The sequence below is a fragment of the Triplophysa dalaica genome, chromosome 23 (assembly GCF_015846415.1).
Source record: "Triplophysa dalaica isolate WHDGS20190420 chromosome 23, ASM1584641v1, whole genome shotgun sequence".
Lineage (NCBI taxonomy): Eukaryota > Metazoa > Chordata > Actinopteri > Cypriniformes > Nemacheilidae > Triplophysa > Triplophysa dalaica.
This window is the reverse complement of record NC_079564.1, coordinates 11,541,287-11,569,037: the sequence shown is the minus strand read 5'-3', so window position 1 is coordinate 11,569,037 and position 27,751 is coordinate 11,541,287. Positions and strand designations below refer to the sequence as shown.

The window sequence follows — 27,751 nt, the reverse complement described above, 5'->3', positions numbered from 1 at the left end:
AGTCTACCACAGCCACAAAATATAAACCATGAAACTTCAGCAGATAAAGTCAACTGTAAACCAGCACTTCACTGACCTTTGGTGTGACATCTTCACATGAATCACAGGAGGTTCTTGAGTTAACTCATAATGCAAACAGTAACCAAACATGCATAGGGCCTTTTTGCTCACATCTCTGCATGAAGTGATTTATGATCATTCATTCTTAAAAAATTATCATAAATAGACCGCCATTAAGCTGTAGAGACAAATGAGGATCGTGATCCCACTAAAAAGTTTTTCATTTCTACTAGAGTCTTGAAAGCAGTAGTTAGAACACTCAACCTTTACTTATTTACCAAAAGCATGTTATGATCAACTACAAATCTTCATTTCTAAAATGCATATATACCCAAATGGCAAAACTTTAAAGAAATATCTAAAAATAATAGCTAATTTAAAATATTAATAAAACTAAATAAACTAAAATAAAAACTATATTAACTCAAATTAATAGTGATTGTGAGAAGTGAGTATTTATCTTTTTAATATAATGTTTTGTTTTACTTAAATTCACAACATAGACAGTATAATGAAAAAAAATATTTCGTTTTTCTGAAATTATATTGTTAGGTTCAGAGCTCTACGTTTTATTCAATATTAATAAAAAATAACATTGACAAAGCAAAAAGGTAAATTCAATCTATTAGATCCATGTATAGTTTTTCTTTTAAAATTAAAAACTGAAACTGTAATTTTTTATTTAAATTCTTGTCTCACAGAATTTAATTGTTAGCTGTAATTGAATAATTGAAGAACGATTTTACATAGTTCATACAGAATGAATTAGTTTAATTGCTTTTGATATTAATTTACTGTATATTTAACTTAATTAAAAAAACAAATATTTTGTTTGATGACATAGAACTTTCCTTAAAAAAGTTCAATGTTTTCATGAAAGAACAACAGTGACACCTTCTGATCAAAGCAATGTACCAAACATAATTATATGATGAGTCTGTTCTTCTCAAACACTCATTAAAACACCAACAGAACTAGATGTACATTACCCTCATGATAAACATCATAACCTATTTCACAAGTTAATGACTGAACATAACAAGCAAAATATAATAGCATTTAGATATTTGTTATTGTTTTGTTACTGTTTCTAGAATTGTGAAATGTAGTTTCGTGGTCTGTAAAACATAAAATGATGTGAATAAGAATCTCTTATAAACTTGCTGATCAAGGGGTCTCCAAACCGAACTCTGTGCTCATGCAGCATACTTAAGAGTATATTGAAAATAATTCACAACTGACTCCATGTGAGACATTAAACTAGATACTTCCTTCAGAAATACACAACAAACTGCATTTATTCATCTAAGCTTTATTCAACCATAGCTTTGATTTCTAGTAAATTTTAGGATATATTTTTACTTCTGTTTGTTTGCTATAAGTTACTCATTCACCAAACATTAAGGTAATGTCAACATGTAAACATCAAGAGCAAGTAAATCAGCTTTATGTGTTTAATTATTCTGAAATACTTTGCTTTTCATGTGCATGTGCAATACATCTTGTTTTGTTTGTTTTCAGATTGTTATATATCATCTAATCACTCCTATAACACTGAATTTAACATTTTTACTTGTAAAATCTATGACTTTGTGAGACGACACAATTTCACTGTGGATTTATCACAAACAGCAAACCCAGGATAGAGAGGATGAGTGAATGTGGTTTTGACTCTGTGGATGAGGGTGATTGTGTCAGAGACGCTGTAGAAGGACAAAATTCCTGCTCTGTGATCCACATACACTCCTATTCTACAGGAGCTCGACACTACAGGGAAATAAGTGCGTTTGTTTTTGTGCCAGAATGAGCATGTGGAGTCAGAGCAGAGCAATCTCCAGGAATGATCATTACGTCCAAACAAACACTCATTATTCTGTCCACTCCTGCTGATGCTCTTATATGACACTGATATACTCACATCACCACTCCACTCAACCTCCCAGTAACAGCGTCCAAACACACTCTCTCTACACAACACCTGAAGATAACCATCAAATCTGTCTGGATGATCAGGATACAGCGCGACTTTTCCAGTGTTAGTAGCTGTTGTGTTTCCATCAGACAGACGGATGTATTTATTCACTGTGTTTAAATCCAGTGTGAACTGCCTGAAATCTGATGAGATAAAACACATAACACTCACTGCTAAACAAATCTCATAATCACAGAATTTGAAAATATTTACACATTTTTATTTTCTCTTTTATTTACTTTGAAAATCAAAATTCCTTTTAGGTTTGGCATTGTTTAATTTAATGATTTGTAGACCCAGTAAGACTAAATCAAGTCATATTGTAGCTTTGACTCAGTTTAGTTTGGGACACATGAGTGTTAAGTTAACTCAACGTATGTGTTTGTTGCAAAACATGCAGTTAATAATTCAAACTAACTATTATTACTGCGTATAGTGAAATGTAGTTATGTCGGCTGTAAAACATAAAATGATGTGAATAAGAAACTCTAATAAACTTTCTGTAGTCAGTAGATTGAGGGGTCTCCAAACTTAACTAACTTAACCAAACTCTGTGCTCATGCAGCATATTTAAGACTCTGTGTGAGACATTAAACTAGAAACTTTCTTCAGAAATACACAACAAACTGAATTTATTTATCTAAGCCAGAATATTGAGTTCATTGAATGAATTAAACTGTATAATTTGCCCACACAACATGAGTCACTAAACAACGAAATCTATGTTACTAGAACTACTGTAAATAAAGTGATGTGTTGAGCACATGTAAACTCAATATCTGAAGTACACTCAACACTAAACTCAGGAAGATGAGCTGAGAGCTAAAACATCCAATCATTTCTGCAGCGCTCATGTGACATATCAGACTGAACATCTTCAATTTATTTAATGTTAAAACTAATCTCTGTTTAATTTAGTGAACAGTTTATGAACAGATTGATGTTTATGTTTTAGTGTCATAGTGTCGACACCACAAAAGCAGATAAATTCAAATCAAATTTCAAATCAAAGATCACACTTATAATAATTCCTGTCACATTTACTATCAGCTTCTTACTGCTTATTTTATTTTGAATTATTTCAATGATTAGTAACTGACATGTGTCACCTAAACGTTTTTCATGTGCAAGTGGATTTTAATAGATGTGAAATATTATAGAAAGTTAAAATGTCAAAGTGTCTTACATTGTAAGAACTCCTCCCTCATGGGCTCATCAGGAACAATTGTGATGTATGAAACTAAAGACATAAACAAACATAATTATTACAATCTCCATATCACAAGAATAAATTCACACACACATACACACAAGAGTGTTAACACAACTGCTCTGACACTAACAACGGCACTGTTGTTCACATAACAAGAAAGCACCAAATTCAGAAGCTTTGACTTCCATAAATACTCTCAAAATGTTTGCAAGCCAAATTTACACATTTCACATTTACAGAACATGACTGAAACAGATATATTGTCTAACAGCACTCATGTTTGTGGGATATAAAACATAATACAAGACTTAAAGGGCCGCAATCTCAGAAAATGCACTTTTAATGTTTAACTACCAGAAACTGAGTTGCCAGGGTGTGTGCAGAACACCTTGTAATTATACAAATCCATCTATTCTTCTGTTTCTAATCTCCTTTAAACCACAACTGTGACACAAAACAGGCTGTTGGGGATCCCATAACAATCTGATGTAACATTGATTTACGATTGCCCATGACCGCTCACGGACTCCGTCTTATGAGCACATTTTTACGCAAGAGCAGATGTAGCAACTAGCCAGAGACAAAAATGTCTAAGAAACAACAAATGGGTGCTGTTGTTGGATGTAAAATTGAACATTAAAGTAGGCCGGGAGGAGAACATTCCGACGAGTCCAGATTAGTCCTGTGACGACCTCGCGGGCCGGAGTTAGAACGTTGATGCGACCCTTAGGTAGCCGGAAAGGTTGAAAAATCTAAGTTCCGGGACCCGATGGTCTGTCATTATAGCAACTGCCAAAAAAAAAGATTCTCAAGAGTGGATCAGGAACAGCTGCTCGTGATCAAGCTTCATCTCCAGAAGAAGTAAGTATTACACATCGTTTTTAAATCACCTTTCTTAAATAATGTGTTTAGCACCTTAACGGCTGTTTTTTACATGTTTGAGCCGAACCTGAGACTTTACATTGGTCCAAAGACAGGTCTTATGTCGTAACGTTTGTGGTAAAACACATCGCGCCCATCAGTTCAGAAGACTTGTGACCGACATCATTTCTGTAAAGCTTATTCATTAAAACAAAAGAAAGTTAAAGCAGTTTCTATCTCTGTCAGTTCAGTGTTTTCTATTATGTCCTAAGTGCGACATTACTTAGAGCGGATAGAGACAGAGTGTGCATTTGTAAGACAACCTGGTTGCTGATCTTTACATACCTGTCTGTCATATACAAGTACTCTGAATGCATGTTTTTGTTTAAATCCGTGTCTATGTCTGTTAGTAATATGGATGCACAGGATTAATCATTAATGGCCAACATTTCATAGAGCAAATTGTCAGCATATGTCGTTCTATCTGTGTTTTTGTCTTTTCCATTTAATTTGTAGTTATGAACAAGGCATTAAGTTGATTTTATTGCAGTTAGTGTATGATTTTGGTTGGATAAGGGATTACAGGCGTAATTGCGCTTTCCGCCATATTTCTTTTTTTGTTGTCATCCAAAGCAAAAGTGTAAGGGCTCTACATCATATTTTGCTTACGGGGAGGGGAGCAGAAGCATTTGCATTTAAAGAGACACACACAAAAACGGCAAGTTTTCCATATCAGCCACAAATGGCCATATTCAACATATTGTAATGAAAGATATGTGGTGTATTTTGAGCTGAAACTTTACAGAGACATTCTGGGGATAACACTGACTATTTGTACATTGCAGAAAACACCTGGATTTGCGGCCCTTTAATTCTGAGAATGAGTAAATATCTGATACTTAACCTCCATCAGGTATCTTCTCTATTTCATCTCTACAGAAATACTCCAGTTTTTCTTTCAGCTGACAGACAGATTTGCTCACATCATCAAAAGAGACGAGAGAACTGACAGAAATGTGTGAAACTGTAGATTCAGGAGGTGCAGAAAGACACTGAAAACTCTGAAGAAGAAAAGACAGAAAATATGAAGTAAAAATGCAGAGTTTCATTATCTCCAAACTTTCTCCACTATTCTGCATAACAACCGTATATTAACTGATTTATTGAAGCACTTATGACATCATAGGACTTCTGCACCTGTCGTGTATTTCATAGTTGTGTTACCTTCAGGAAATGAATGTGATTGTCTGTGTGTAAAAGCTGCTTCAGTTCAGTGTCTCTCCTCCTCAGATCTTTAATCTCCTGCTCCAGACACTTCAAGACTCCTTCAGCTTGACTCACTGCAGTCTTTTCCTGATCTCTGATCAGTTGTGTCACCACAGAGCGTCTTCTCTCAATGGAGCGGATCAGTTCAGTAAAGATTCTCTCTTTAGGGAATAAAGTGAATTCATATTTACTTTTACAATGCTTTATTGAATACAAAGTGCTCCAAAACACCTTTACAGTAACAAACAGATAAACAGCAATCGTTTTTAAGCATTTCAGATACAGAACTCAGTTCAAGCTGACACAGAATTGATGTACATGCAGAAAGGGGAGATTGATGTGATCTATGCCATCTTTAAACTAAGAAACTTAAGTATATATTTTAAAGGAATCCAGAGAACCAGTGAGATAACAAACTCTTCAGCACTGGAGGAGTCACACAAGAGTCATAAACAACTTTTTTATCTGTCAGCAGTTGTTGATCTTCTTCAAACTCACCTTGTAAGAGTTCACAGTCTTTCTGAGCTCCTGAATCTTCTTTTCTCTCTCCTGGATTCTCTGCTTCAAGTTTCTCTGTGTCTCTCCCAAAACTCTCTGTGACAAACCAAATACTGTAAATCTCCATATGACATAAAACTACATGCAGAGAATTTATAACACTTCAACCTCTTGTTAAAACACATCTAACTTCATTATAATGACATGTGATAATGTTTTAGCATTACAGTTAGCATTAGCATACAAATGTCTGGTTTGGGCTCATACCTGTTTCTCAGTTCTTTCATCTACAGCTGTTACAGTGTCATGATCTTTATGTTCATCCATCAAACACGGATAACAAATACACTCCTGGTCAGATGGACAGAGAGAAACACGTGAGCGATTGAAAAGGTTTTGTTTTCTCTGAAATGAGCAGCTGATCCGAAGTAGTTTCCAGATCATGAGACGTGTGCTAAACACTGGTTTATTTTTATCACTTTCACATAGCAAATATAAAACCTTCCAGCAGGTGTCAGTCTCTCACAAATTGACTGATGTGGCCACATCACAATTATTTTGACCAAATGATGACGCCTTTCAACACATATTACATTTTTGCACGCACACATATAACATGTATAAAAATGTAAATGAAACACAACTAAGAATTCAAATCAAATCCCCTGTAGTATAATTCTGAGCAATATACAGTAACTTTCCTCTGGATGGGGGCATGAAGCGACATATTTAAGAGTTTATCATCAGTCAATGGTAAAGGTTTTCCTATAGGTAACATAGGGGACACGAGGTCAAGGTTTAGTTGGTTAAATTTTCCCTCAGTTCCTATAAAGTGTTGCAATGTCAATTTACTGCTGAAATAAAAAATGCTTCACCTAATAGGATATAGAATACAATGAAGAAGTTTTTATTTTTCATTCTGTTTTATTACAAAATTGTTGTTTTCTCAGTGTTTTGCTGAACGAGATTCTGATCATTACAGTCATCTGTATTGTCTTTCAGTACAGGCAATGCACAGGAACAAGATAAATCTTTATATATATATGTGTTCACATAGTCATAACTTAAGGGTAAATAATTACACGTAGTAAGAGCAAAGGAAGAATATTTAACGAGAAAACATTCAACAGAAATGCCTTTGAGCAAGAAACTTAAAAATGAAAGGAGGGGGAGAACTGTTACCTTTTGTAATAAATTTAGATGCATGTTGAATGAATTATAAAGCAACATGTAAATACGTAGAAATGTAATGTAGCCTTTAATGTAGCAAAAACTTAAAGCATGACTATTTTACACTTCAGATTAAAAAATATCTTGACATACTACGGACAACTGAAAAGCTGTATTCTATTTTACATTGCAATCATAAATTCCATTCCATTCCATTTTCTACCGCTTATCCGAACTACCTCGGGTCACGGGGAGCCTGCGCCTATCTCAGGAGTCATCGGGCATCAAGGCAGGATACACCCTGGATGGAGTGCCAACCCATCGCAGGGCACACACACTCACTCATTCACTCACGCACTCACACCCTACGGACAATTTTTTCCAGAGATGCCAATCATAAATTATTGTTTTTTTATTATTTTTATACAGCACACTGTTCAGACCATACATGTATGTAATTGTTATTGGTAGAAATTGTATTTTTGATATCAAGAATTATATTTTTTACTTGTAAAAATGTAAGTGTTGCTAACAAAAAGGAATATCCTGAGAATGATAAAAAACTAATTTGGCTTGAAATGAATTTCTGCGTGATTCCGTGATTGTTTGTTGATATCAAAAATTCTCATTTTGTCTAGTGAAAAAGTAATTACTTATGGGTTATTCTATAATTAGGGGTACATTTCAAGTCCATTGGTTGTATTTGTAATTTTTACTGAATATTCACTTCAAGCAATGATCACTTTTATATTTGGGAACATTCCTCTTTATTTCATGCATAAAAGTCAACCAGTTCCAAGAGTTAATTAGGAGAAAATGCATATACTGTACTGGAAATAACAGTTTTTGTGCTGTCCAATTTGCTAAAAGTCAAGTTTTGCCTTTCAAATTGACACTACAATACATGTTTTTTTATATTATTTTCATCATTATTTGTTAAAAATAATCATTAAAACAAGGCAAATGTATTTTAAAAACTAATTCACTTGTTTATATCTATTAAATTATTAACTTTGTGTGTGTCCGAGAAATCTTTGTCAACTGTGTAACCCATTGACAAAACCCCTATAAATCAGCAATGGTTTATTCCAAAGTTACATGTCCAACAAAATAATAAACAAAACAGGCCAGCTAACTCATCTCCCGAAGAGATGTTTCTTTAATAAAGGAGAGTAAAAGAAATAAAAGAATTTAAGGAGTACAACCTGTTTTGTGATTTAATTTATGTTTTTCCTCTGACCCTCGACCAGGGGCGTAATAATACTCTTTACATTATGTTGGTTGCCCTGCTGAAAAAAATAATAGAAGGCTAAGGCTATATGTAACTCTCAAAGGGGTCATATGACACGGCTAAAACGAATATTATCGTTGGTTTTAGATGTAACTCAATCTTTATACACGATTTAAGATTCAAAAACACTGTATTTTTCGAACATCATGGTTCCAAAGCAATTGTACTGACAGGTATGCCCACCTCACTTGCATTTACATTTGGGCAATCTTATTCAAGTTATACCACGAACTGACGTATAGATTTGTGGGGTTTGGTTACACGAGGGTTTCAGGCAGGTCCAGGTGAGAATGCATCTTTTGTTCCGATACTTAATTTTTTGAAAACAGAAAAACATTTTGCACCATATGACCCTTTCAACTGTGAGTAAGAGATTGATTGACAAAACCATTGCCATTGGCTATTGAAATCTTGCGTGCAATAAATCCTTCAGAATGCCCTTGACTACATATGGAGGCATACTCTATGTATTCGTGAGTGTGGTGGTGCTCGTGGGTTGTCGATCTGGGACGGGTGAGTAGGCTGGAGGGATCAGAGTCACTACAAAAAACTAGACTACACCACTGCGTTTAACCTCAATAAGCATTGTAGAAAGTTATCCAACTCGTCTCCTTCCGACCGCAGATTCAGGTTTACAAGCCATGTTTTCCTCAGTTTCTCAGTCAATACTTGCATTTTCCTCCTTCAAGAACATCAACTTTTGCTACACAATAAAAACACTTTTTGGTTTCATGGTTTTATCGATTTAAACAATCACAATAAAAAAACAACGCAAAAGTATTTTGAATTTGTGATAGTATTCAAATCAAAAACATTTTCCCCCATTTTGTCTTCCTCGCATTTCTCAAACCAAAGTTACACCCTTGGTACAGATACATATGCAAAACCTAAGAGAAAAATAATGAAATCACTGAGGCTATAAAATGTTACATCGTTCACGGATTCGTTTGGCCAGACTTTTCTTCTTTCCATTCTTTCTGACACAGATTGCTTATGAAAGCTATAAAAGTTCTTCAGATGAGTCATTATTTTAATTATGTATTTATTTAAATTCACAACATAGACTGTACAATGAAAAAACAATTTTATTTGTTTTTCTGAAATTATATTAATTCTTGGGTTCAGAGCTCTACATGTTATTTAATATTAATAAAAATACATTAACAAAGTAAAAGTAAAAAGATTAATTAATACATTAGATCCAATTATAGTTTTTCTTTTTAAATTAATTACAGAAAACTGTAATTTCATAGAGGCAATTTTTTTAAGTTCTCAAGGTTCCAATTCTTAACTCACAAAATTTTATTGTTAGCTTTTTTGTTTAATTAAAGAACTATTATACACACTTTAGGTATTCATTTACTGTAGTATATTTAACTTCATTTTGAATAAAATGTATTTTGTTGAAAAACATAGAACTTAATTTAAAAACATTTAAACATTTTTACATAGGATCCTTTCCTAGCATAAAACCCAGGATAGAGAGGATGAGTGAATGTGGTTTGGACTCTGTGGATGAGGGTCATTGTGTCAGAGACGCTGTAGAAGGACAAAATTCCTGCTCTGTGATCCACATACACTCCTATTCTACAGAACCTGGACACTACAGGGAGATCAGTGTGTTTGTTATTGTGCCAGAATGAGCATGTGGAGTCAGAGCAGAACAAACTCCAGGACTGATCATTAAATCCAAACAAACACTCATTATTCTGTCCTCTCCTGCTGATGCTCTTATATGACACTGATATACCCACATCACCACTCCACTCAACTTCCCAGTAACAGCGTCCAAACACACTCTCTCTACACAACACCTGAAGATAATCATCAAATCTGTCTGGATGATCAGGATACAGCTGGACTTTTCCAATGTAAGTAGCCGTTGTGTTTTCATTAGACAGACGGATGTATTTATTCACTGTGTTTAAATCCAGTGTGAACAGCCTGAAATCTGATGAGATAAAACACATAACACTCACTGCTGAACAAATGTCATAATCACAGAATTTGAAAATATTTACACATTTTTATTTCTCTTCTATTTATTTTGAAAACCAAAATTCCTTTGTTTGTCATTGTTTAATATAATGATTTGTTGACCCAGTAAGACTAAATCAAGTCAAATGGTTGCTTTGACTCAGTTTAGTTTGGGACACATGAGTGTTAAGTTAACTCAACGTATGTGTTTGTTGCAAAACAGGCAGTTACTAATTCAAACTAACTCTATTATTACTGCGTATAGTAACTGCTGTAAAACATAAAATGATGTGAATAAGAAACTCTAATAAACTGTCTGAACTCAGCTGACCGCGGTGGTCTCCAAACTTAACTTAACCGAACCCTGTGCTCATGCAGCATACTTAAGAGTGTATTGAAAAGAATTCACAACAGACTCCGTGTGAGACATTAAACTAGATACTTTCTTCAGAAATACAAAACAAACTGAATTTATTTATCTAAGTTAGAATATTGAGTTCATTAAATTAATTAAACTGTATAATTTGCCCACACAACAGGAGTCACTCAAACAAAGAAATCTATGTTACTAGAACTACTGTAAATAAACTGATGTGTTGAGCACATGTAAACTCAATATCTGAAGTACACTCAACACTAAACTCAGGAAGATGAGCTGAGAGCTAAAACATCCAATCATTTCTGCAGCGCTCATGTGACATATCAGACTGAAAATCTTCAATTTATTTAATGTTAAAACTAATCTCTGTTTAATTTAGTGAACAGTTTATGAACAGATTGATGTTTATGTTTTAGTGTCATAGTGTCGACAGCACAAAAGCAGATAAATTCAAATCAAAGTTCAAATCAATGATCACACTTATAATAATTGCTGGTGTTAATGTATTTTTATGCAAAATATTTTTTACAGTTGTGTCCATGTTCATTTTCTGTCAAATTTACTATCAGCTTCTTACTGCTTATTTCCCTCAATTATTTTGCATTTTTTTAATGATTAGTAACTGACATGTGTCACCTAAATGTTTAAATCTCAAAGTGTCTTACATTGTAAAAACTCCTCCATCATCTTGGGCTCATCAGGAACAATTGTGATGTATGAAACTAAAGACATAAACAAACATAATTATTACAATCTCCAAATCACAAGAATAAATTCACACACACACACACACAAGAGTGTTAACACAACTGCTCTGACACTAACAACAGCACTGTTGTTCACAAAAAAAGAAAGCACCAAATTTAGAAGCTTTGACTTCCATAAATACTCTCAAAATGTTTGCAAGCCAAATTTACACATTTCACATTTACAGAACATGACTGAAACAGATATAATATCTAACAGCACTAATTCTCAAAAGTGGGTCAGTACCAGCTGCTCGTGATCAAGCTTCATCTCTGGAAGTAGTATTGCACATCGTTTTTAAATTAATTTCTTAAATAATGTGTTTATTAGCACATTAGCGGCTGTTGTTTACATGTTTGAGCTAAACCTGAGACTTTACATTGGTCCAAATACAGGCGTTATGTCGTAACGTTTGTGGTAAAACACATCGCGCCCATCAGTTCAGAAGACTTGTGACCGACATCATTTCTGTAAAGCTTATTCATTAAAACTAAAGAAAGTTATAGCATTTTCTTTCTCTGTCAGTTCAGTGTTTTCTATTATGTCCTAAGTGCGACAATACTTAGAGCGGATAGAGACAGAGTGTGCATTTGTAAGACAACCTGGTTGCTGATCTTTACATACATGTCTGTCATATACAAGTACTCTGAATGCATGTTTTTGTTTAAATCCGTGTTTATGTCTGTTAGTAATATGCATGCACATGATTTATCATTAATGGCCAACATTTCATAGAGCAAATTGTCAGCATATGTCGTTCTATCTGTGTTTTTGTCTTTTCCATTTAATTTGTAGTTATGAACAAGGCATTAAGTTGATTTTATTGCAGTTAGTGTATGATTTTGGTTGGATAAGGGATTACAGGCGTAATTGCGCTTTCCGCCATATTTCTTTTTTTGTTGTCATCCAAAGCAAAAGTGTAAGGGCTCTACATCATATTTTGCTTACGGGGAGGGGAGCAGAAGCATTTGCATTTAAAGAGACACACACAAAAACGGCAAGTTTTCCATTTCAGCCACAAATGGCCATATTCAACATATTGTAATGAAAGATATGTGGTGTATTTTGAGCTGAAACTTTACAGAGACATTCTGGGGATAACACTGACTATTTTTACATTGCAAAAAACACCTGGATTTACGGCCCCTTCATATGAGAATGAGTAAATATCTGATACTTAACCTCCACCAGATATCTTCTCCATTTCTTCTCTACAGAAATCTTCCAGTTTTTCTTTCAGCTGACAGACAGATTTTCTCACATCATCAAAAGAGACGAGAGAACTGACAGAAATGTGTGAAACTGTAGATTCAGGAGGTGCAGAAAGACACTGAAAACTCTGAAGAAGAAAAGACAGAAAATATGAAGTAAAGATGCAGAGTTTCATTATCTCCACACTTTCTTAACTATTCTGCATAACAACTGGACATAAACTGATTTATTAAAGCACTTATGACATCAGAGGACTTCTGCACCTGTTGTGTACTTCATAGTTGTGTTACCTTCAGGAAATGAATGTGATTGTCTGTGTGTAAAAGCTGCTCCAGTTCAGTTTCTCTCCTCCTCAGATCTTCAATCTCCTGCTCCAGACACTTCAAGACTCCTTCAGCTTGACTCACTGCAGTCTTTTTCTGATCTCTGATCAGTTGTGTCACCTCAGAGCGTCTTCTCTCAATGGAGCGGATCAGTTCAGTAAAGATTCTCTCACTGTCCTCCACTGCTGTCTGTGCAGAGCGCTGGAAAAACACACATTACAATCACATCTTACTGCCACACACACAACCTGTGACACACAGTGAATTCAGAGCGATTAAAGTGAATTCATCTTTACTTTTACAATGCTTTATATAGAATGCAAAGTGCTCTAAAAACCTTCACAGTAAGCGGGTTATATATACAGTACATACTGTTCAGTTACTTATGACTACGCCAATCCACTATATATACTGTAGGTAGGAGATCCCAGACAGGAGACAGGGCTTTCTGCACAGTTATCCAAACTAATGAATACACCTAGGCCAACATTACTATAAAACAATCAGTACATTTATTAAGTTAGTTTAATTTGGATATAATATTGGTCTGGATTTGTCAAAACGAAAATAAAGAGTGCAACACACTTCAAAAGAACACAATCGCCAGACTTCACAGGACACGACAGTGCAGAACAAACCAATAACTATGGCTGTACTAGAATATTCAAATATTCGTTCGATGGGTTGGCATTCGATTTTCAATTATGATATTCAAATGTTATTTTTATATTTGAACATGTGGCATCCCGCTTAACCTTTCTCTTTAGCGCTTTAATATGAATCCCCATGAGTGAACGTCATAAACGTCATTCCGTTCTTCTGGAACAGACGACAAAGTGCCGAAGACCACAGCTGTGTGGGAGCAGGAGGACTATAAATTGATTGAGGACAAGACAAAAACTGTGTGCAAAATTTGCGCCCTGGCATACCCGCAACAGCACAACAAGTTTGAAAAATCACCTGAGTTCTGTAAGTAGTAGCTACACCATCACATTTACTATATTGTTGGTGTGAATAAACAAGCTGCTTTTATCCGCCATTTTAATCAGTAATTTTACACATGATAAAACATGATTAACTTGACACAAGATAAATTTGGTTTGCTCGAAAAACATGTACTTTGCGGAAGAAAAAAAAAGTTCTTATTTTAACTGTTTCTTAATTGAAATGTGTGACGCTGGTTTTAAAAGTATGCTGTCGTGTTCTTTATTTATTACAGTTCGTTGAACATATTTTTCGTTCATTTATATTCCGATCTTTCATTTAAAGATTTATTTATTTCTTTGGTTTATTAAAAGTTTAATAATTGTCAACATGTCACAACTCGCGAGTCCATATGGCAACAAGATGTGACACTGCAGTTTCTTGGGTCCGCAGCTACACACACGCCGTGTGTCGATTGCGTGAAGTCGATTGGATGAACGGTTTTTGACATAATAAAATTGCAAACAGACACACAGAGATTCCTGCCTTTATTAGAGAGAAGAATATGTTCAGCCCCCTCCTTTCGAATCTTCGAATATTCGGTGTTGATAACTACCGAAGCCATGAAGCTCAAAAAATGGTAATCGGTACAGTCCTACCAAAAACCACACTTAATCACCCCCTAGACGTATAATTCGGAGTGACTAGTTCCCCCTCTAATGGCTGCCTACAATACGCACAGCAGATATAATCTGACAAACCAACCATAAACCAAACCAAACCAACAATTTAGTCATGGGCCAACAAAATAAACAAACACAAATCCCAAGAAAAAAAAAACAAGGACAGACCACACTCTTCAAAAAGCTTTTAGATGCATCTAAAGGCCTGAAGGGCTTAAAGGGGCAAAAGCTACTCTCGATGCTGCGAATTAAAACACTATGAAAACACTCTTTGTTCGACAGGTTGTGAAGCTTGTGTGCCAAACATGCCTATGGTCTATAAATAAGTTTGAAGCACTCTAGACTCGATGACAGATTTCTGTCCGTAGGCCCAGGGGAGGTGCATTGACGACGATCTCCCCTTTTTTGGTGACTGTAGCAAAGTTCAAAGTAGGAAATGAAGGAGGCGGGAACCGTGAGATATGTGGGACCGGTGTGCGCACAGCTGATTCCCACTATAACTCACGCCACCGGCCCCACTGGCTCTCGTCCCGCCTACCTTGATACAGTGACCTTTTGTTTAACCTTACTCGTTAGGGCAGGGGCCTGCATGAAGTGTCAAAACTAACACCCCTTTCAGAGAAATTGGCATACTACTTCCCAATATCTCCCCTTGGGTAGTAAGGACTGTAGCCACAGACCACAGGATTCAGTTCACATTTCGTCCTCCGCCTTTCAGCACTGTAGTCTCCACTTCCTTGAAACCGGAACGAGCGCATTTGTTGACACAGGAATTACAAGCATTGCTTGACAAATGGGCCATAGAACGTTTTCCCCTGTCAGACAGAGAGACACGCTTTTATAGTTGGTATTTTCTGTGTCCCAAAAAAGATGGGGGGTTGCGTTCAATTTTAGATCTTCGCAGGTTGAAACGCTACCTGAGAACATACAGGTTCAAAATGTTGACGATCAAGATGATTGTGTCTCAGATTCGAGCAGGCGATTGTTTCTTCACAATTAATCATAAGGATGCGTATTTTCATATAGAGATCATGCCACAACACACAAAGTTTTTGGGGGCGCTGCTTACCAGTATCGCCTTCTTCCATTCGGCCAAGCCTGGTTACAAGGGCATCCGCATTTTACATTAAATAGACGGCTGGCTGATTTTGGCCCAGTCTCGGGAGCTAGCACTTCGACATCGGGATCTCGTTCTAGGTCATCTCGAAACGCTAGGATTGAGGCTCAATGCCAAGAAAATCGTTCTCTCCCCTGCACAGAAAACAATAATATGCGGAAGTTGTATGGGACTCAATCACGAAGCAGGTTCAGTTGGCCCCTACACGGTTCGAATCCATCAAACTTTCAAAGAGTTCTAGGTCTCATGGTGGCTGTGTCCATGGTGATACCATTGTGCCTCCTGCATATGAGACCGTTTCAGTTGTGGCTCAGAGCCAATTGATTTCATCCAAGGGCCAATCCCCAGAGGCAAATACATGTTTATGCGGCAGGGGCTTTGTACCATTTCTTTGTGGCCCATACCTCGGTTTTTTCTGACTTTGGGTCCCACTCTCAGTCAGTGTTGACGTCGCACGATGCTAACAACAGACGCTTCCCTCACAGGTTAGGGTGCGGTCTTGGTAAGCCCTCCAGCCCAAGGGACCTGGAGAGGTTATCTTCTCAAATGACGCATCAATTGCCTCAAAATGATGGCGGTATTTCAGGCCCTGAAATACTCCTCCAGCAGTTAAGGGGCTTCCATGTGCTAGTGCGGGTTGAGAATACGGCGGTAGTCTCTAACATAAATCACCATGGCGGACTGCGATCGCGCCGCCTAAACAAGTTGCCGCAGTAGGTTCTGCTTTGAGTGGGGGTCAAGTTCCTGTCCCTCAGAGCGATTTACATTCCAGGCTATATAAATGTGGGAGAAGACTTGCTGTCCAGACAAGCTGTAACAAATAGGGAATGGAAACTCCACCCTGAAGTAATCAACCAAATCTGGGATAGATTTTAGGAAGCGGAGATGGACCTCCGGCACATTGTCCCCTCAACTTCTCTCTTACTCCTACAGCTCCCCTGGGTCTGGACACGATGGCACATATGTGCCCCATACTGCGTCTTTATGCATTTCCTCCAATCGCGCTGACAAGGGAGTCCTATCCAAGGTCCGTCGACATTGGTCTCGCCTATTTTTGATAGCTCCGACCAGAGTGTGGTGCTCATACTTAATATCCCTCCTCAACGGCTCGCCTTGGGCGATTCCAGTCAGGAGAGATCTTTGTCTCATGCACAGGAGAAAGTGTTTCATCCCCGTCTAGAGCTCTGGAACCTCCATGCCTGGGCCCTGAAGGGGACCAACTCAGAGATGCTGGAATTTCAGCTGATATAGTAGATACCATTTTAAGTGCTAGGGATCCCTCCACTAGGAAAAGTTTAGCCCTCAGATGGCGCGTTTTCGAAAGGTGGTGTGTGACACACCATGCAGACCCAGTTCACTGACTATTCCAGTGCTAGAGTTTCTGCAGGGAAACCTGTCCTCAGGGACATGTCCTGTTACCCTCAATGTTTATGTGGCCGCCATTTTGGCTTGTAATAGTCTGATCGATAGGGTGTCTGTGGGGAAGCACCCGTGACTCATCTTCTTCTTTCGTTGAGCTAAACGGTTAAGAGGGTCTGGTTAGCACCCCATTTGAACCAATGGAGTCAGTACCCGTCAGGTTTCTTTTTTTAATGGCTATTACTTCTCTTAAGAGAGTTGGAGATTTGCAGGCCCTGTCAGTCTCGCCATCCTGCTTGGAATTTGCCCCAGGGGTGGTCAAAGCCATATTGCATCCACACCCTAACTGTCTTCCAAAAGTTTTCCTCTATGGCGTTAGCAGTGCCCACTTGCAGCCAGTGTGTGATGCGGCGGGCTGGTCCTCTGCGCACACATTTGTCAAATTCTATAGCCTGGACATCCACGCTACTCGAGACATATTCATCAATCACCACTAGTACAAGTAGCGACAGTTCTCCAGAACACATACACAGAGATGAGTGCAGTGTGTTGCACCAGTCTTTCAGCATTAACAACTCACAGCCAGTATGAGTAGCAACACTACTCAAATCACACATACATACAATTGAGTGCTGCACAAGTCTATCAGCATCCACCCATACAAGTAGAAACGGTTTCCAGAGCTCACAGCCAGAACAGCCAGCACATTCTTTCAGCGACCAAAAACCACAAAAACACCAAACCATACAAATGCAACATTTGTCACATCCGCAGGATATGGTGTATAAAGACAAATCACCCTTCCTGCAGTTGTTGCCAGTGAAACAAAATGCAACAGCATTTTTTATCTGTCAGCAGTTGTTGATCTTCTTCAAACTCACCTTGTAAGAGTTCACAGTCTCTCTGAGCTCCTGATGCTTCTTCTCTCTCTCCTGGATTCTCTGCTTGAAGTTTCTCTTTTTCTCTCCCAAAACTTTCTGTGAGCAACAAATAGCTGTAAAACCTCGTACATATGACATAAAACTGCGTGCAGAGAATTAATTCAATTTCTTCAAATGGCTTAAACTCATTAAAATTTTATTAGGGCAATTCCAGCGTTATGGACGTGACATTTTGCGTTATGTACGTGACATAAACTTAGAGAATGAATTTGTAACGATTACATTGAACCATCTGTTTATATTTTACTGAACCCTTGTTGATAGTCTATACATCAAAAAATGTCCATCTATGAAAAAATATATTTAAAAAAGGGGAAATAAACATGCGGATGTGACAAAAAAAGATGCAGTTTTTTGGGACACGATAAACTTTTTCTGTAAAAATCAACTCAATCAACTCAACTATGAGGACTATACTACCGGAGCTGGACGACAGAACCATGTCCGGCCGCAGGTTGGTTGGTGCGATTTCCAAGGGGAAAGTAAGTCTGTGGTTTAAATCAGCTCGCATTTCCAAATCCCTGGCTATACTCAGCAGACCTGAATCTGGGGTCAAGGGCTTGGTCTACGTTTTTTTGCCCCTCCCAAATAAAGGGTTGCCTTTTTAAAGAGTAAGCCTTGGGGTTTTGGGGGATGGCATTGGCTGTCACTCTCTTGGTCTCTACTGCTGCAGCAAAGCACTTTAGTACTTGATTGTGGCACCATGTGTATAGATTTGTGGGGTTTGGTTACACGAGGGTTTCAGGCAGGTCCAGGTGAGAATGCATCTTTTGTTCCGATACTTAATTTTTTGAAAACAGAAAAACATTTTGCACCATATGACCCTTTCAACTGTGAGTAAGACAGTGATTGACAAAACCATTGCCATTGGCTATTGAAATCTTGCCTGCAATAAATCCTTCAGAATGCCCTTGACTACATATGGAGGCATAATCTATGTATTCGTGAGTGTGGTGGTGCTCATGGGTTGTCGATCTGGGACGGGTGAGTAGGCTGGAGGGATCAGAGTCACTACAAAAAACTAGACTACACCACTGCGTTTAACCTCAATAAGCATTGTAGAAAGTTATCCAACTCGTCTCCTTCCGACCGCAGTTTCAGGTTTACAAGCCATGTTTTCCTCAGTTTCTCAGTCAATACTTGCATTTTCCTCCTTCAAGAACATCAACTTTTGCTACACAATAAAAAAACCTTTTGGTTTCATGGTTTTATCGATTTAAACAATCACAATAAAAAACAACGCAAAACATAAGTATTTTGAACTAGTGATAGTATTCAAATCAAAAACATTTTCCCCCATTTTGTCTTCCTCGCATTTCTCAAACCAAAGTTACACCCTTGGTACAGATACATATGCAAAACCTAAGAGAAAAATAATGAAATCACTGAGGCTATAAAATGTTACATCGTTCACGGATTCGTTTGGCCAGACTTTTCTTCTTTCCATTCTTTCTGACACAGATTGCTTATGAAAGCTATAAAAGTTCTTCAGATGAGTCATTATTTTAATTATGTATTTATTTAAATTCACTACATTACTACAGTACAATGAAAAATATATTTTATTTGTTTTTCTGAAATAATATTAATTCCTGGGTTCAGAGCTCTACATGTTATTTACTATTAATAAAAAAATACATTGATAAAGTAAAAGATGAATATAAGCTCATATATATTAGATCCAAGTATAGATTTTCCTTTTAAATTAATTACAGAAAACTGTAATTTTATAGAGGCAAATTCTTTAAGTTCTCAAGGTTTCAATTCTTGACTCACAAAATTGTTTATTTATTCGAGAAAAATTAGTTTAATTGCTTTAGGTATTAATTTACTTTAGTTTATTTAACTTCATTTTAAAGAAAATGTATTTTGTTGGATAACATAGAAATTCACTTAAAAACATTCAAACATTTTTACTTGTAAAATCTCTATAATCTATGATTTTGTGAGACGACACAATTTCACTCTGGATCCTTTACTAACATAAAAGCCAGGATAGAGAGGATGAGTGAATGTGGTTTTGACTCTGTGGATGAGGGTGATCGTGTCAGAGACGCTGTAGAAGGACAAGATTCCTGCTCTGTGATCCACAAACACTCCTATTCTACAGGAGCTGGACACTAGAGGGAAATAAGTGCGTTTGATATTGTGTATGAAGCAGCATGTGGAGTCAGAGCAGCGCAAACTCCAGGACTGATCATTACGTCCAAACACACACTCACTACCCCATCCCTTCCTGCTGATGCTCTTATATGACACTGATATATACACACCACCACTCCACTCAACCTCCCAGTAACAGCGTCCAAACACACTCTCACTACACAACACCTGCAGCCACACATGAAATCTGTCTGGATGATCAGGATACAGCTGGACTCTACCAGTGTTAGTAGCTGTTGTGTTTCCATCAGACAGACGGATGTATTCATTCACTGTGTTTAAATCCAGTGTGAACTGCCTGAAATCTGATGAGATAAAACACATAAGTGCCGTTGCTAAACAACTAACTCAACCTATGTGTTTGTTTAAAAAACATGCAGTTAATAATTCAAACTAAACCTATTATTACTGAGTATAGTGAAATATAGTACCATTAGCTGTAAAACATAAAATGATGTGAATAAGAAACTCTAATAAACTTTGTGTAGTCAGTAGATTGAGGGGTCTCTGAACTTAACTAACTAAACTATTTACATTTTACATTTTTAGGCATTTGGCAGACGCTTTTATCCAAAGCGACTTAGGCTACATTGCATTATCCTATACATTTTACATAGGCATTTGCAATCCCCTGGGATCGAACCCACAACCTTGCTCTTACCACTGAGCTACAGGAAAGCTAACCGAACTCTGTGCTCATGTAGCATACTTAAGAGTGTATTGAAAAGAATTCACAACTGACTCTGTGTGAGACATTAAACTTGATTCTTCCTCCTCAATAATACAGTAATACAAAATAGTAAAGTTACTTGAACTACTTTAAATAAACTGATGTGTTGAGCACATGTAAACTCAATATCTGAAGTACACTCAACACTAACAATCATTTCTGCAGCGCTCATGTGACATATCAGACTGAACATCTTCAATTTATTTAATGCTAAAACTAATCTCTGTTTCATTTAGTGAACAGTTTATGATCAGATTGATGTTTATGTTTTAGTGTCGACACCACAAAAGCAGATAAATTCAAATCAAAGTTCAAATCAATGATCACACTTATAATAATTGCTGGTGTTAATTTATTGTTGTGCAAAATATTTAGTACAGTTGTGTCCATGTTTTCATTTTTTGTCACATCTACTGTCAGATTCTTGCTGCTAATTTCCCTCAATTATTTTGTATTTTTTTCAATGATTAGTAACTGACATGTGTCACCTAAACGTTTTTCATGTGAAAGTGGAATTAAATATTAAAAATGTCAAAGTGTCTTACATTGTAAGAACTCCTCCCTCATGGGCTCATCAGGAACAATTGTGATGTATGAAACTAAAGACATAAACAAACATAATTATTACAATCTCCATATCACAAGAATAAATTCACACACACACACACACAAGTGTGTTAACACAACTGCTCTGACACTAACAACACCACTGTTGTTCACAAAACAAGAAAGCACCAAATTCAGAAGCTTTGACTTCCATAAATACTCTCAAAATGTTTTCAATTTCAAAATCACACATTTCACTTTTACAGAACATGACTGAAACAGATATAATGTCTAACAGCACTCATGTTTGTGGGAGATAAAACATAATACAAGACTTAATTCTGAGAATGAATGAATATCTGATACTTAACCTCCACCAGATATTTTCTCTCTTTCATCTCTACAGAAATCCTCCATTTTTTCTTTCAGCTGATAGACAGATTTTCTCACATCATCAAAAGAGACGAGAGAACTGACAGTAATGTGTGAAACTGTAGATTCAGGAGGTGCAGAAAGACACTGAAAACTCTGAAGAAGAAAAGACAGAAAATATGAAGTAAAGATCCAAAGAGTTTCATTATCTCCAAACTTTCTCCACTATTCTGCATAACAACCGTATATTAAGTGATTTATTAAAGCACTTATGACATCAGATGACTTCTGAACCTGTTGTGTATTTCATAGTTGTGCTACCTTCAGGAAATGAATGTGATTGTCTGTGTGTAAAAGCTGCTCCAGTTCAGTGTCTCTCCTCCTCAGATCTTCAATCTCCTGCTCCAGTTGCTCCAAAACTCCTTCAGCTCGACTCACTGCAGTCTTTTCCTGATCTCTGATCAGTTGTGTCACCTCAGAGCGTCTTCTCTCAATGGAGCGGATCAGTTCAGTAAAGATTCTCTCACTGTACTCCACTGCTGTCTGTGCAGAGCGCTGGAAAAACACACATTACAATCACATCTCACTGCCACACACACAACCTGTGACACACAGTGAACTTCAGAGGGAATAAAGTGAATTCATCTTTACTTCTGTAATATTTTATTGAATACAAAGTGCTCCAAAACACCTTTACAGTAACAAACAGGTAAATAACAATTATTTTTAAGCATTGCAGATACAGAAATCAGTTCAGGCTGATCTTCAGTGATCTTTATGGCATGCCATCTTTAAACTAAAAGTCTTCAGTATATATTTGAAAGGAATCCAGAAAACCAGTGAGATAACAAAATCTTCTACACTGGAGGAGTCACATTAGAGTCATAAACAACTTTTTTATCTGTCAGCAGTTGTTGATCTTCTTCAAACTCACCTTGTAAGAGTTCAAAGTCTCTCTGAGCTCCTGAAGCTTCTTCTCTCTCTCCTGGATTCTCTGCTTCAAGTTTCTCTGTGTCTCTCCCAAAACTCTCTGTGACAAACCAAATACTGTAAATCTCCATATGACATAAAACTGTATGCAGAGAATTTATAGCACTTCAACCTCTTGCTAAAACACATCTAACTTCATTATAATGATATGTGATAATGTTTTAGCATTACAGTTAGCATTAGCATACAGGTGTCTGGTTTGGGTTCATACCTGTTTCTCAGTTCTTTCTGTTACAGCTGCTACAGTGTCATGATCTTTATGTTCGTCCATCGTACACGGATAACAAATACACTTCTGGTCAGTGCGACAGTAGATTTCAAGATGTTTTCTATGTTTTGAGCAGATCATCTCATTGAGTCGTCTTGTAGGATCCATCAGATTGTGTTTGTTCACATGAAAGAATTGTTCATGTTGTTGAAGATGATTTTGACAGTAAGAGTTCAGACACTCCAGACAGGACTTGACAGCTTTGTATTTTCTCTCAGTACAGACGTCACACTTCACATCTTCAGGTCCAGCGTAACATTGATCAGCATTTTGAAGTCTCGTCTTCTTCAGTTCTTCCACCATTTCAGTGATCATCACATTTTTGTTTAAAGCAGGTCTTGATGTGAAGGTTTGTCTGCATTGAGGACAGCTGTAGATTCTCTTCTGATCCTCCTGATTCCAGCAGTTTGTAATACAGCTCATACAGTAACTGTGTCCGCAGGGAATAGTCACTGGATCCTTCAGTAGATCCAAACACACTGAACACATGAACCTGTCTTGAGGTATATTCACTTCTGCCATATTTCACTAATATACATACAGAGAGAAAGACGTGAGAGTTTGAAAAAAGTTTCGTTTTCTCTGAATTGAGCAGCTGAGCCAAAGTAGTTTCCAGATCATGAGAGGTCTGACTGGTTAAACAAATCTGACTGGTTTATTTGTTGGGTGTGACTCACTTTCAGTTTCATATAGCAAGTATAAAACCATCCAGCAGATGTCAGTCTCTCACAAATTGACTCAGACATCAATACAAATACAAACTGTCAACAAATGTGTAAGCAAATTATGCCTTCAATACACATTACACGCATACATATAACATGACTAAAAATGTAAATGAAACACAACTTTGAACTCAAATCAAATCTCCTGGGCCCAGTTTTTCAAAAAATGATTTGGAAATCCTATGTTTTGCTATCAGGATCACCTGATCCATCTAACTTTTAATCCAGTTTTTTAAAGAAACATTGGATTGGATCACTGTGATCCAAATACAAAATTTCAGGATTACCAAATCCTGTTTACCAGAGCTTTAAATGGAACCAGCAGTGTAACATAATGGCTTGGCAAAGAACAACAGGTAGGCAAAATACTGGTGTCTACAAATAGCCATTGTTTGTTTTAACATGTTTTACATTCCTTATTTTGTCATAATTTTAAATAACAAAACAAAAACAATACAATCCAATAGTCAAAAATAATTTACAGGACAGATACTAGCACTATCCATCTCTGCCTTTATGAGATGTATCTCTATCTGCACTTTTTTCAGCTGCAGTTGGGTTAGCAAGATTCGTTCTATACCCAGTTCAATTTGTACTTCTGCCCTTTCGGTTTCCTGTTTCAGAAGCAACTCATAAGTGTCAACACCCTGGTTTGGAGCTGAGGAATGTTATATGGTGTTTATATCTACAGTAAATATTGATTTTCTGATCATAGACCTCTCTGATTTTATTTGGTTCGAAATATCACAACTGAATCCACCCTTCTGATGGGATCAGGATAATCCTGTTTTTTGGATCAAATAGACCCTAACCGAGTTAAATGTTTTGAAAAACCCATAGGGCAGCTTTGATCCAGATCGAATGTAAAATCGGATTACATAATCTGATTTTAGTTCGGAATCCCTCTTTTGCTTTTGAAAAACCCATTCCCAAGATTTGATCCAAATCGTGATTCGAAATCCCACTGATTTACTTTTGAAAAACTGGGCCCTGCACTATAATTTTGAGCAATATACAGTAACTTTCCTCTGGATGGGGGCATGATGGGACATATTTAAGAGTTTACCAATAGTTTATGGTAAAGGGTTTCCTATTGGAAACATTGGGGACAGGGGCTCAATGTGTAGTTGGTTAAAATGATAAAATGACAAAAGCATATACCAAAATTGCTAAATTTTGAACTAAAATTAACACAAAACTAAAGATCTAAAAATAAAAGATACTTTAAAATATTAATAAAACTAAATAAAACCAATAAAATCAAAACTATATTAACTCTGATCAAGAGTGATTGTACATTGTGATATCTTTTTTTTTTGCTTTACTAAAATTCACAAAATAAACAGTAAAGTTTTTCCAGAAATTATATTAATTGTTAGTTTCAGAGCTCTACATTTTATTTAATATTAATTTAAAAATTAACATTGATATGAAGAAATTATTTTAATTTAACCTTATATATATTAGATCCAAGTATAGTTTTTCTTTTTAAATAAATAACAGAAAACTGTAATTTTATTCAGGCAAATTGAAGTTCTTAAGGTTTCAATTATTGACTCACAAAATTTAATTGTTAGCTTTTTTGTTTATTGAAAGATAATTTTACACATTCTTTAGGTATTAATTTACAGTATCTTTATCTTCATTTTAAAGAAAATGTATTTTGTTGGATAACATAGAACTTAGCTTAAAAAAGTTCAATGTTTTCATGAAAGAACAACAGTGACACCTTCTGATCAAAGCAATGTACCAAACATAATTATGATTTCATAATGATTCTGTTCATTATGTTCTTCTCAAACACACATTAAAACACCAACAGAACTAGATGTACATTACCCTCATGATAAACATGATTATAACCTATTTCAGGTGTTGATGGATGAATCATAACATTACAATTACATTACATTAATAATGATGTCAAGAAGCCATTTGGGGCAATGGTTCAGGTGTTTCATAAACTAAACCTCAAGATCAAGATAAAACACAGTCATGATTTCCTTGAGATAAATAAACAATTGACCGGCAAGTCTATAATCCAGAAATGAGAGACTGTGTGTTTGGGTTTTTTGTCGTCTTTCTCTTCTTCAGAACTGAATTTGTTTAAATCCAGGAGCTCTTTAAGGACTTTGTGCCCATGAACCTTATACAACTCTATTTTGTACTGAATAACTTATTTTATTAACTTAATACTGTGATAATTTTGTTGTTTTATAAGAATAGTCCAAAGTTTGGTTTTTGTCCCCTGCTATGTGTACATTTTTAAATCATGCACATGAATAGAAAGGCTAAGACCAGTGCCGTGGCTTCACCTTACTTCAAATATAAATACTTTTATGTGTTTTATTATTCAGCATTATCTTATTTTAAATTGATGATTAAAGCATGATTGACACCAACATTTTCTGATACAGAAAGTAGAGAATAATTCATGATTTAAGTATCTAAGGAATTCTTAGGCTCTCTCTTCCTGCTAGGTCAGTGTTACTGTGAAAAGGGACTTCTTATCATCATGTATGAAAGACATCTTCTGTTAGAACACAATCTACCCTTGAGTAGTTTGTGGATGTGTGCTTGTTTTGTTTCAGGAAAGTGAGAAAGAGTGGAAAATCACGACAGACATTTTAATTCGTATTTTAGTACATGCCTGTGATCTTTGATAACCTATAGGACTATACTGTATGTACTGTCTCATGACTCCAGAAGTGTTTCAGTGAGCTTGATTTTCCCAAGTAATGACATAGTTAGTTGACTCTGTTAGCTTAAATACTACTGCATTTTGTATGTGAGGCAGGTCGGGCTGTGGAACTCCTTGAGAGTGCTGAAGCTGACTTCTGCTGGCAAAACTACAAACTATTCAGTAAATATTCAGTAAATTTTCTTCTTTTAATTACATTCTTGACTTCTTGTCTTCATTCATTCATAACTGGTCTATGGGTCTTTTACTGTCCCTCCCCTACATTGTTTTGAAAAATTTCAGCAAGCTTTTAATTATTTTTATCAGTCACAGCGTCAATGCATCTGGCGCTTTCGTTGGAATGTGTGTTTCACTTTTCCAGCTCTGTATAGACCGATTAATATATGACGCAAAGCATACATCATTAGAGTAGCATTTCTAAAGCATACAGAGCAGTCAGTCACAAATAGCTCTCACTGTGCTTTGATGTCATACGCCGATCCGTCTGCGATTAAACGTCCGTCACAGGCGGAAAAACTTGAGGATCCAATAGCAAGTGAATATAGTTTATTTAAAGCGACAGAGTGTGACAACAAGGCAATGAATGGGTAGTAGTTCCCCAGCTGGATAATCCTCTGTGACACACGGACTGCTTGACGCTGGAATAACTCCACCTCTGATCAAATCTCCAGAAGTCTGATAAGTGATCCACAATGGCATGAATACCGGTCAGGCAGAGCAAACTGTAACCGTAGGTGTGCTTAGATACACAGACGGCTCTCCTGTTTTTACCAAGTGGTTGATATCCTTAGGACAACATCATGTTGACCCTGGGACAACATTTAAATCAACCAATCAGATTTGTGAAATATGTTTACACTTTATTTTAAGCTTAATCTTCCCACCAGGATTAAGTGCTTCTAGACCATTGTTTTTTCACTTATAATTTCCCTTTGAATTTAGAGGTAAGGGATGATTAGGGTTTGGTGTAGGTTTAGGTTTTATTAATAAAAATGTTCTCCTTAGGTCAACAAAATATGTTGTCCTGAGGACATCAACCACTTGGCAAAATCAGGTCGAGCAACACAGACATGAGTAAAGCAACGATCTGACAATACAACAAACACAGTAAAGGTGAGTCAGATATCGGCAGCTGTTAAAGCGGACCAGGTGCTGCTAATCAACCGAGGTAACGCTAAAACAGACCTCCAGGAGTGAACACACAGACTCAACAACCACAACACAGGCGGGATTAAAAATAACGGATCGCAGCAACCTCTCGAC

At 36.5% G+C, this 27,751-nt stretch overlaps 1 protein-coding gene across 1 annotated transcript; it reads right to left on the bottom strand.

The window, feature by feature from the left end:
* Nucleotides 1-1,427: 1,427 nt before the first annotated feature.
* Nucleotides 1,428-23,672, bottom strand: LOC130412861 (uncharacterized). Its single transcript, XM_056737641.1, has 15 exons — nt 23,006-23,672; nt 22,739-22,834; nt 22,126-22,359; nt 21,804-21,960; nt 21,432-21,485; nt 17,934-18,025; nt 12,937-13,170; nt 12,617-12,773; nt 11,353-11,409; nt 9,764-10,282; nt 5,871-6,008; nt 5,331-5,533; nt 5,011-5,167; nt 3,219-3,272; nt 1,428-2,175 (listed from the first exon to the last, which is right to left on the bottom strand). Exons 1-15 carry the CDS (start codon nt 23,582-23,584, stop codon nt 1,643-1,645), a joined length of 3,264 nt encoding a protein of 1,087 aa, XP_056593619.1. The 5' UTR covers nt 23,585-23,672; the 3' UTR covers nt 1,428-1,642.
* Between the last annotated feature and the right edge of the window lie 4,079 nt (nt 23,673-27,751).

Excerpts from the sequence above, each read along its gene's own strand:
- LOC130412861 (XM_056737641.1), bottom strand. The coding sequence starts at position 23,584 with ATGGCAGAAGTGAATATACCTCAAGACAGGTTCATGTGTTCAGTGTGT. Across the intron at positions 12,774-12,936 it reads ATCACATTCATTTCCTGAAG|AGTTTTCAGTGTCTTTCTGC; the intron begins GTAACACAACTA and ends TTTCTTCTTCAG. Across the intron at positions 11,410-12,616 it reads GGAGAAGATATCTGGTGGAG|TTTCATACATCACAATTGTT; the intron begins GTTAAGTATCAG and ends TTATGTCTTTAG.